This window comes from Sebastes umbrosus, chromosome 11 (genome assembly GCF_015220745.1).
Source record: "Sebastes umbrosus isolate fSebUmb1 chromosome 11, fSebUmb1.pri, whole genome shotgun sequence".
NCBI lineage: Eukaryota > Metazoa > Chordata > Actinopteri > Perciformes > Sebastidae > Sebastes > Sebastes umbrosus.
This window is the reverse complement of record NC_051279.1, coordinates 26,505,694-26,517,522: the sequence shown is the minus strand read 5'-3', so window position 1 is coordinate 26,517,522 and position 11,829 is coordinate 26,505,694. Positions and strand designations below refer to the sequence as shown.

The 11,829-nt window shown below is 40.4% G+C and overlaps 2 protein-coding genes and 1 long non-coding RNA gene across 3 annotated transcripts; 1 reads left to right on the top strand and 2 right to left on the bottom strand.

The window, feature by feature from the left end:
• The first annotated feature begins 1,195 nt into the window (after positions 1-1,195).
• On the top strand, positions 1,196-6,656 carry LOC119496439. Its single transcript, XR_005208707.1, has 3 exons — positions 1,196-1,333; positions 2,273-2,276; positions 6,539-6,656. It is a non-coding gene; the product is annotated as an uncharacterized LOC119496439 (long non-coding RNA).
• Positions 1,198-3,155, bottom strand: calhm6 (calcium homeostasis modulator family member 6). Its single transcript, XM_037783665.1, has 2 exons — positions 2,472-3,155; positions 1,198-1,654 (listed from the first exon to the last, which is right to left on the bottom strand). The coding sequence occupies exons 1-2, from the start codon at positions 3,012-3,014 to the stop codon at positions 1,232-1,234; spliced, it is 966 nt and encodes a 321-aa protein (XP_037639593.1). The 5' UTR covers positions 3,015-3,155; the 3' UTR covers positions 1,198-1,231.
• LOC119496391 (calcium homeostasis modulator protein 6-like) lies at positions 5,790-9,728 on the bottom strand. The gene is made up of 2 exons (XM_037783662.1): positions 8,912-9,728; positions 5,790-6,858 (listed from the first exon to the last, which is right to left on the bottom strand). Exons 1-2 carry the CDS (start codon positions 9,452-9,454, stop codon positions 6,430-6,432), a joined length of 972 nt encoding a protein of 323 aa, XP_037639590.1. The 5' UTR covers positions 9,455-9,728; the 3' UTR covers positions 5,790-6,429.
• Between the last annotated feature and the right edge of the window lie 2,101 nt (positions 9,729-11,829).

Genomic DNA, 11,829 nt, shown 5'->3' with positions numbered 1-11,829 from the left:
TGAAACCTCCTCTACACGTATGAAACACATCACTGTCTGCTGTTACTATAGTAACACCAACATTACAGTCATGCGTATGTTTTTTTTAGTGTGCAATGACTGACATCACTGATGCTCATACAGCATGATGGATGTGTACATGTACTTTATGTATGCAATCCACCAGCAGTGCACAGGAAGTGGTCAAGTGGTGAAGATGACACATTTCCTGTTTAAGCACACACAGATATGGAAAACAAGTGATTTGGGGCTCATGTGAATCTCACTCTGCTTCACTGTTGCTGTTGTTGTTCATTCTTAATTGATATCACCGTTCTTCTTTTCTGCCGTGTTGCCAACTGCCCTGTCGTGTCATCTTGTATTTCCTTTAAGAGGACTTATTATGCTTATTTTCAGGTGCATACTTGTATTTGGGGTTTCTACTAGAACATGTTTTCATGCTTAAATGTTCAAAAAACGCTTTATTTTTCTCCTGCCCCCCACCTCCCTCCTGAAAAGCCCATTCTGCTGTGATTGGTCAGCTGGCCCACTCCGTTAAAACTCTTCGGACTCCGCTCTAGCTCCGCTCTAACTACCTTTGTTTGAATTTTGACACTTGCAGTAAACAGCCAGCGGATGGCACACTTATGGTACGTGTCCACAGCCTCCGTCTTTTCCACGCTTCCCCATTCATTGTCTATGTAAGCAGCCGTGCAATGCATTCTGGTAGCGTGACGGCGCGAGGCTACTTTAAACACAGACGTCCGACACGACTCGCCGTCTCTGGAAACTCCCTGTAAACTTTTAAACTAACTTGTCGATCTAAAATAAAGACAGATTCAGCGACTGCACGGATTATTTCTAGTATAAAATGTTTTCAGAAACACATTTCGGGGAACTATTTTCGTGGTATAAGAGAAGAAAGTTTCCAAACGAGCCACCGTGTTGGTTCCGGTTTGAAAGCTGGGAGCAGCAGCCCACGAGGGAAAGCGTTCATCCAGTCAGGTGCCTTGTGTCTAGTGGCAGCTCATCAAGCGCCCAATGCTGGAAAGCGAGGCGATCCCTCGCAATAAAAAACACCCCTGTGGACACGTACCATTACCCTTTATCCTCCAAAAATGTCCGACTTGCTGTTGGTGATTTAAGCTAATGCATTCTCCTTTAAGAGCTAAATGTGAGGTGACTCCTGAGGCGACCTCCATCCATACAAAGCACAAGTCTTTCATCGCTCGCTGTCCCTTGACTCTCTAGACTAAGCCCCGCTACTGTCTACAAAATCAAAAACAGGATGGGTTTCAGCAGGCTCGCTTGATATGACCGAACCAATCCTCATCATCTCGTCGCCGGTCTTCCGGTCCTCTGCAACCCGATGCAAGGTGCTGTAGTAGTGGTCTTTGGTGCTGAACTTGTAGAGGGAGGAGATCTTCTCCCAGTCCTTGTTGGAAGGGGTGATGATGTTTTTAGGCGGTGTCTGGCTGAAGAAGCTCTCCAGGTTCCTCTTAGCGAGCTCTTTGGCGTGCTCAGCGGTCTTCGAATCAAACATGTTGCACTCCTCCTCAACATACGCTCTCCAGAACTTGAGCTGCAGGTAGCTGACGGGTGAGGTGCAGCGACCCACACAGGTCAGCAGCAGGTTGAACAACATGACAGAGGCGATGAGCAGCCAACCCAGAATCTGTGGTCACACACAGTATGGACTTAGAACCGGTTAAAGGAGATATACGAACACATTTAAATAAACAGAGCGCTGCTTTCACTTCCATGTTGCGCTACATTCAACCGTCCAAATTTCTAAATGTTATGCTTTCACTTTGTTAATGTCATCTATAGAGGTTATTTATACAAAAACACACAATTCAAATGATTAGGAAATAAATGTTTAAATATTTGCTTTGATTAAAAAAAAATCTTGGCATTAGTAGTTTTAATTATATATTATAAGCTGCTTAAATTAAACAGGTTATAATTCCCTCTTCCCTCCAGCTTATACTGTGTAATCAAACTCTAAAAAATAACATTTTATGGGTGATGGTAAGCAAGTGATGCTGTCAACTTTGATTTCACTTTATCAGAATATTTTTCTGAAATTTGTCTTGCATCCCAAGGCGATCACTGTGACATAACAAAACACAACATTTAACCAAACAACAAAATAAAACACTTTACAATAAGGAATTTGAGTCGTTACCAGGGAACAATTGTTCCTTTGGTTTGGGTATGTCTGTCTAGGTGAACCACATCTTCCAGCACTCTACAGGGCTTTAGATGTTAAAGTTTTCTTCCTTTGATTCAGTTTGGTAGAACTGTCTAATGTAATATATATTATTAATACTATATTAGCCTATTATCATCATCCACATCACCCTGCTAAGACAAATTCATCAGAAGGTTGATGCATTTGAACTACTTTGTTTGCCAACTTTAACCTCATCAAACCCGGCTGCCCTTGTTGGTAGAGTTGATGTTTCAGGAGAATAATGAGCAGCACTGACCTGAGACTGAGCTCTCATGCGGAGCAGAACATCATCTCTGTCCTCACTGCTGCCGGTCCGACAGGGCAACTTGTGCAGCCCTCGCTCACACCCAGAGCTTTTGTCTCCACACAGAAGCTTGTTATAGGCGGTCACATTGAACCCGGTCATCGCGCACTCATAGTAGCTCCCGTTGAGCAGAGCCACGGCGATCCAGCTGGCCGGCGCCACCCCCGCGGTCATGCTGACCTGGATGAAGGCCGTGCAGGCGGCGGTCAGCTTCTTCCAGCGGCACCGCGGAGATCCGCTCTGAGGCCGCCGGCACAGACCCGTGAACAGCTTCCACGTCTTCTTACTCAGGATGAAACCCAGCAGCAGCAGAGCCAGAGCGGGCACCAGCAGGAACACCATGCCGTAGACGAAGTTCAGCTCATTGCAGGGACACTTGAAGATCGCCGAGGAGAAGATCTGCTCTCCTCCTGCTGTCAGCAGAGCCACCAACCCGAAACCCAGGTTGCTCTGTTTGTTGGCGATGTTCAGAAACGTCTTAAAGTTCTTCTCCATCTCTGACTTCTGCTGTCTGACAGAGCGACTGACACTGATACTTTCACTTCCATCTCTTTATGTGTCTGTCGTCACCAGTCAGCCCTCTACCACCCTTCCTCAAACCAAACCACCAGTAACTGTGTGGTCACACCTGCTGCGTAATAACGCACGTTGCTAAATAGTAAAAACTATACTCTGATTTTCTGAGTGTTTGCACTTACAGTTAGGCCTACAACAGTTGAACACATTTTCACTGCATAGACACTACACACACACACACACACACACACACACACACACACACACACACACACATAGATAGATACTCAGTCTATAGCCTAGATTATGATTAGTGAATATAAGAATTAGGGCTGTCGATCGATTATAATATTGAATCATAATTAATTGTAAATTTTTGTATCTGTTCAAAATTAACCTTAAAGGGAGATTTGTCAAGTATTTAATACTGTTATCAACATGGAAGTGGGAAAATATGCTGCTTTATGTAAATGTATGTATATATTTATTATTGGAAATCAATTAACAACACAAAACAATGACAAATATTGTCCAGAAACCCTCACAGGTACTGCATTTAGCATAAAACAATATGCATCTGAGCTGTCAGCAGGGCCACCAACCCGAAACCCAGGTTGGTCTGTTTGTTGACGATTTTCAGAAACGTCTTAAAGTTCTTCTCCATCTCGACTGCTGTCTCACAGAGCGACTGACACTGACACTTTCATTTCCATCTCTTTATGTGTCAGTCTGTCTGTCGTCACCAGTCAGCCCTCTACTGCCCAACCCTAACCAAACCAAACCAAACCACCAGTAACTGTGTGGTCACACCTGCTGCGTAATAACGCACGTTCCGCTAAATAGTAAACACTGTGCTCTGATTTTCTGAGTGTGTTTGCACTTAAAGTTAGGCCTACAACAGTTGCAAAACACATTTTCACTGCATAGACACACACACACACACACACACACACACACACACACACACACACACACACATAGATAGATACTCAGTCTATAGCCTACATTATGATTAGTGAATATAAGAATTAGGGCTGTCGATCGATTATAATATTTAATCATTCAATTCAATTCAATTCAAACAACTTTATTAATCCCTCTAGGGGCAATTGGTTTGGAGCAGCTTCTACATAAAAACATAAATAAAACATAGTGACACACAACAACAACAACAACAACAACAACAACAACAATATATAAGCTAAAATATATATATATAAAACAGGACCCAAAGATTACTGATGTAAATGAGACTAACTAATAAATAAACAGACTGAATAAGAACAACAGAAGGATCAGTCTAATAAAGGATAAAAAGATCTGTGACGGTAAAAGGATAAAAGTCCATAAGAAATATAAAATCTAAGGAGCATTCAATAATCTGATTGCAGAGGGGATAAATGATCTACAATAGCGGTTAGTTTTACAAACCGGTAAACCATAACGACGTCCTAATTAATTGCAAATTTTTTATCTGTTCAAAATGAACGTTGAAGGGAGATTTGTCAAGTATTTAATACTCTTATCAACGTGGGAGTGGGCAATATGCTGCTTTATGTAAATGTATGTATATGTTTATTATTGGAAATCAATTAACAACACAAAACAATGACACATATTGTCCAGAAACCCTCACAGGTACTGCATTTATCGTTAAAAAAAAAATATGCATCTGATTTGTTGTGGTGGAAGCTAATTTCCTCTTTTACACATGAAAGATGAACACGTAAGAGTCCGATTGCATTTAAAGTGGATTGAGGAAGAAGTGTGTTTTGCTGCATTGTGCTCTATTGTGGCAACCACCTGTGGTTATTTCTTTTGTTTCTGATAAATGTTTTGTCAGTTTGGCTGACGGGTCGAAATATACTACAATACCCAACATCTTAGTAGATTTACTCAAGTACTGTACTTAAGTACAAATTGGATTTGTACTTTTACTTGAGTAAAGCATTCCCATTTTATGCAACTTCCACGTATCTCCAAATTTGTGATTTAAATGTTTGTGGTAAACTGAAGGATGGAAGTGTTCCTTTATGTGTTGATAAAACCCTCCTCATCTTTATGAAGCTAAATAAACTCTTTAAAAAGCCTCTTGGATCAGCTGGAAAATGCATCACCACAAAGCTGAAAACAGGGCTTTGATCATCAGACAGACAATCACTAAGTCTATATCAAAAATATATTTTTTTAGAAAAGCTAGATTCATATGTTTAATTATTTGAAATATCCAAACCTCATACAACTACAGAAAAAAATAGAAATTTACTATTTAATAATCTCATACAGCATGATGGATGTGTACATGTACTGTATGTATGCAGTCCACCAGCAGTGCACAGGAAGTGGTCAAGTGGTGAAGATGACACCTTTCCTGTTTAAGCACACACAGATATGGAAAACAAGTGATTTGGGGCTCATGTGAATCTCACTCTGCTTCACTGTTGCTGTTGTTGTTCATTCTTAATTGATATCACCGTTCTTCTTTTCTGCCGTGTTGCCAACTGCCCTCTCGTGTCATCTTGTATTTCCTTTAAGAGGACTTATTATGCTTATTTTCAGGTGCATACTTGTATTTGGGGTTTCTACTAGAACATGTTTTCATGCTTTAATGTTCAAAAAACGCTTTATTTTTCTCCTGCCCCCCACCTCCCTCCTGAAAAGCCCAGTCTGCTCTGATTGGTCAGCTGGCCCACTCCGTTAAAACTCTTCGGACTCCGCTCTAGCTCCGCTCTAACTACCTTTGTTTGAGTTTTGACACTTGCAGTAAACAGCCAGCGGATGGCACACTTATGGTACGTGTCCACAGCCTCCGTCTTTTCCACGCTTCCCCATTCATTGTCTATGTAAGCAGCCGTGCAATGCATTCTGGTAGCGTGACGGCGCGAGGCTACTTTAAACACAGACGTCCGACACGACTCGCCGTCTCTGGAAACTCCCTAGAAACTTTTAAACTAACTTGTCGATCTAAAATAAAGACAGATTCAGCGACTGCACGGATTATTTCTAGTATAAAATGTTTTCAGAAACACATTTCGGGGAACTATTTTCGTGGTATAAGAGAAGAAAGTTTCCAAACGAGCCATCGTGTTGGTCCCGGTTTGAAAGCTGGGAGCAGCAGCCCACGAGGGAAAGCGTTCATCCAGTCAGGTGCCTTGTGTCTAGTGACAGCTCATCAAGCGCCCAATGCTGGAAAGCGAGGCGATCCCTCGCAATAAAAAACGCCCCTGTGGACACGTACCATTACCCTTTATCCTCCAAAAATGTCCGACTTGCTGTTGGTGATTTAAGCTAATGCATTCTCCTTTAAGAGCTAAATGTGAGGTGACTCCTGAGGCGACCTCCATCCATACAAAGCACAAGTCTTTCATCGCTCGCTGTCCCTTGGCTCTCTAGACTAAGCCCCGCCACCGTCTACAAAATCAAAAACAGAAGGGGTGGTTTCAGCAGGCTCGCTTGACATGACCGAACCCTTCCTAATCTTCCCGTTGCCGGTCTCATCATAGTCCTCCGCATACCGATGCAAGGTGCTGTAGTAGTGGTCTTTGGTGCTGAACTTGTAGAGGGAGGAGATCTTCTCCCAGTCCTTGTTGGAAGGGGTGATGATGTTTTTAGGCGGTGTCTGGCTGAAGAAGCTCTCCAGGTTCCTCTTAGCGAGCTCTTTGGCGTGCTCAGCGGTCTTCGAATCAAACATGTTGCACTCCTCCTCAACATACGCTCTCCAGAACTTGAGCTGCAGGTAGCTGACGGGTGAGGTGCAGCGACCCACACAGGTCAGCAGCAGGTTGGACAACATGACAGAGGCGATGAGCAGCCAACCCAGAATCTGTGGTCACACACAGTATGGACTTAGAACCGGTTATAGGAGACATACGAACAAATTTAAATAAACAGAGCGCTGCTTTCACTTCCATGTTGCGCTACATTCAACCGTCCAAATTTCTAAATGTTATGCTTTCACTTTGTTAATGTCATCTATAGAGGTTATTTATATAAAAACACACAATTCAAATGATTAGGAAATAAATGTTTAAATATTTGCTTTGATTAAAAAAAAATCTTGGCATTAGTAGTTTTAATTATATATTATAAGCTGCTTAAATTAAACAGGTTATAATTCCCTCTTCCCTCCAGCTTATACTGTGTAATCAAACTCTAAAAAATAACATTTTATGGGTGATGGTAAGCAAGTGATGCTGTGAATTTTGATTTCACTTTATCAGAATATTTTTCTGAAATTTGTCTTGCATCCCAAGGCGATCACTGTGACATAACAAAACACAACATTTAACCAAACAACAAAATAAAACACTTTACAATAAGGAATTTGAGTCGTTACCAGGGAACAAATGAGGAACGAATGAGGAACTAACTGCTGGTGAACCATTAGCTTATGAGTAACACTTCATCAAATGTTTTGTAGTAGTGCCTCATTACTTCACCATTATCTTATGATTACTTCTTCATTTTTGTGTGTCCCCCACCCCCAAGTCCAATACTGAATATTTACTGAGTAGTTCCTCATTTGTTCACTCGTAACTATACTCAAAATGTGCCCCTTGTTATAAAGTGTTCTCTTTGTCTTTCATGTCATTTCCCCACTGGCACATATACAGCCTAGGAAGAAAGTTTTTGTGACACTTCTTAACCTCTTTTACCCGATGGACCCGGTACCGGGTTCGGCTGAGCTGTGTGTTAAAACACTACCTTTAAAAAACGTCATAAAATGCTGTGGTGGTCTTTTTTCTGAATAGTTTCTAAAAGACGAGGCCTTAACGCAACTAAAACAACACTCCAAGTGTATTTTGTCCAAACAATGTTTGTTTGGCAATAATTTCAATATTTTAGTTACAAAATCAACGCACGAGAAATTGTATTTTTACTTTATAATATTTTTGACCGTATTTATACTGAATGTACATACTTGACTTTGGATTCTTTATCTTATTCACATTGTTATTGATCTTATCTGTTATTATCTAAGTTTTACTTGATCATATTTCATTATTATAATAAAACTACTCCATTTGGAGTCAAAATTATATAATTTAGTTGTTTTTTATTGATTTCATACTGTGCACAATGGTAGAATGTGATGATGCACAGGGTAAATGTCATGGCCAAAGGCTCCATTGTGTGCACATAGCCTCCTGTAGTGGATATCAGTAGTATTTTATAGCCAGATTCCCTTTCAAGAGGTAGAAAACCCATTTGGCACACTTTGGGTATCCAAATGGCCAAATGGAGAGTCCGCCTGGTCCTGTCCTAAACTAAAACCTTTTGTAGCATCTATGTGCTTTGTGTTATTTATATCTACTTTGGCACAGTTGTAGTCAAAGAGTTTCTGAATGAATTCAGCGACATCTCTGTGCATGGCATCATTGCTATAATGGTGTTATCTACTGTCTAATCTAGAAAACATTTTAGGCGAGGATAAAAAATGGAAATTGTTCCTTTGGTTCATCACAATTTACTCAGGCATAGTAACAGTCGCAATGTTACTGACACTGGGGATGAATTCTCTGAGGTCTTACCTATCCATAGAGACCAAGATCATGCATATAGACCTGGTAGTTGTGGATCTATTCTTGATTTATTTTGGGTATGTTTGTCTAGGTGAACCACATCTTCCAGCACTCTATAGGGCTTTAGATGTTAAAGTTTTCTTCCTTTGATTCAGTTTGGTAGAACTGTCTAATGTAATATATATTATTAATACTATATTAGCCTATTATCATCATCCACATCACCCTGCTAAGACAAATTCATCCGAAGGTTGATGCATTTGAACTACTTTGTTTGCCAACTTTAACCTCATCAAACCCGGCTGCCCTTGTTGGTAGAGTTGATGTTTCAGGAGAATAATGAGCAGCACTGACCTGAGACTGAGCTCTCATGCGGAGCAGAACATCATCTCTGTCCTCACTGCTGCCGGTCCGACAGGGCAACTTGTGCAGCCCTCGCTCACACCCAGAGCTTTTGTCTCCACACAGAAGTTTGTTATAGGCGGTCACATTGAACCCGGTCATCGCGCACTCATAGTAGCTCCCGTTGAGCAGAGCCACGGCAATCCAGCTGGCCGGCGCCACCACCGCGGTCATGCTGACCTGGATGAAGGCCGTGCAGGCCGCGGTCAGCTTCTTCCAGCGGCACCGCGGAGATCCGCTCTGGGGCCGCCGGCACAGACCCGTGAACAGCTTCCACGTATTCTTATTCAGGATGAAACCCAGCAGCAGCAGAGCCAGAGCGGGCACCAGCAGGAACACCATGCCGTAGACGAAGTTCAGCTCATTGCAGGGACACATGAAGACCGCCGAGGAGAAGATCCGCTCTCCTCCTGCTGTCAGCAGAGCCACCAACCCGAAACCCAGGTTGCTCTGTTTGTTGGCGATGTTCAGGAACGTCTTAAAGTTGTTCTCCATCTCTGACTTCTGCTGTCTGACAGAGCGACTGACACTGACACGTTCACTTCCATCTCTTTATGTGTCTGTCTGTCTGTCGTCACCAGTCAGCCCTCTACTGCCCTTCCTCAAACCAAACCACCAGTAACTGTGTGGTCACACCTGCTGCGTAATAACGCACGTTGCTAAATAGTAAAAACTATGCTCTGATTTTCTGAGTGTTTGCACTTACAGTTAGGCCTACAACAGTTGAACACATTTTCACTGCATAGACACTACACACACACACACACACACACACACACACACACACACACACACACATATAGATAGATACTCAGTCTATAGCCTAGATTATGATTAGTGAATATAAGAATTAGGGCTGTCGATCGATTATAATATTGAATCATAATTAATTGTAAATTTTTGTATCTGTTCAAAATTAACCTTAAAGGGAGATTTTTCAAGTATTTAATACTGTTATCAACATGGAAGTGGGAAAATATGCTGCTTTATGTAAACGTATGTATATATTTATTATTGGAAATCAATTAACAACACAAAACAATGACAAATATTGTCCAGAAACCCTTACAGGTACTGCATTTAGCATAAAACAATATGCATCTGAGCTGTCAGCAGGGCCACCAACCCGAAACCGTCGATTGATTATAATATTTAATCATTCAATACAATTCAATTCAAACAACTTTATTAATCCCTCTAGGGGCAATTGGTTTGGAGCAGCTTGTACATAAAAACATAAATAAAACATAGTGACACACAACAACAACAACAACAACAACAACAACAACAACAACAACAATATATAAGCTAAAATATATATATATAAAACAGGACCCAAAGATTACTGATGTAAATGAGACTAACTAATAAATAAGCAGACTGAATAAGAACAACAGAAGGATCAGTCTAATAAAGGATAAAAAGATCTGTGACGGTAAAAGGATAAAAGTCCATAAAAAATATAAAATATAAGGAGCATTCAATAATCTGATTGCAGAGGGGATAAATGATCTACAATAGCGGTTAGTTTTACAAACCGGTAAACCATAACGACGTCCTAATTAATTGCAAATTTTTTATCTGTTCAAAATGAACGTTAAAGGGAGATTTGTCAAGTATTTAATACTCTTATCAACATGGGAGTGGGCAATATGCTGCTTTATGTAAATGTATGTATATGTTTATTATTGGAAATCAATTAACAACACAAAACAATGACACATATTGTCCAGAAACCCTCACAGGTACTGCATTTATCGTTAAAAAAAAATATGCATCTGATTTGTTTTGGTGGAAGCTAATTTCCTCTTTTACACATGAAAGATGAACACGTAAGAGTCCGATTGCATTTAAAGTAGATTGAGGAAGAAGTGTGTTTTGCTGCATTGTGCTCTATTGTGGCAACCACCTGTGGTTATTTCTTTTGTTTCTGATAAATGTTTTGTCAGTTTGGCTGACGGGTCGAAATATACTACAATACCCAACATCTTAGTAGATTTACTCAAGTACTGTACTTAAGTACAAATTGGATTTGTACTTTTACTTGAGTAAAGCATTCCCATTTTATGCAACTTCCACGTATCTCCAAATTTGTGATTTAAATGTTTGTGGTAAACTGAAGGATGGAAGTGTTCCTTTATGTGTTGATAAAACCCTCCTCATCTTTATGAAGCTAAATAAACTCTTTAAAAAGCCTCTTGGATCAGCTGGAAAATGCATCACCACAAAGCTGAAAACAAGGCTGTTTTTTTGAAACCATGAAAAGTTGACTTTTTAGAGATACATGGTTCTCACAGGACAATTTAAAAAAATATAAATTAACTGTGATTTGTATATATATGTTGAAAGCTTATACAAAAAACATATGCAATTATGGGAGCAAACGGTAAATAATAATCATTTAAGAAACTATTTGCATAACTGTAAATATAGGGTGGAGTCAGGCTAGATTAGGTTGGAGCATCATAGCTCTTTAAAATTTTACAGCCAATCACAATAATTGATCTTGCATTGTTGCGACAACACTAGTTGACATGTAACAATAATTTTGATTGCTCTGAGGTTGCTAATATGGGCAGGGCATATAAGTGTTACATGAAGCATGTCAGAGAAATTGTATGGTATGTGAGCCTGACATAGCAAATGTTTATGAGCAATATTTTTGACAGGCTCTTTCAAATAAAAAAGTTGAAATAATAATAAAAAACAAAACGTTTTTATGAAAAAAGTCATTTTAGGTACTGGCCCATTTAAGCATAACCGTGTCAGCTAAAATGGGCCGCGGTTTCCAGCTAAAATAGGCCACATACACACACTTTTACACAGAAGTTACACAGAAAGGGTGCAAAACAGCTTCATAGGTCTAGATA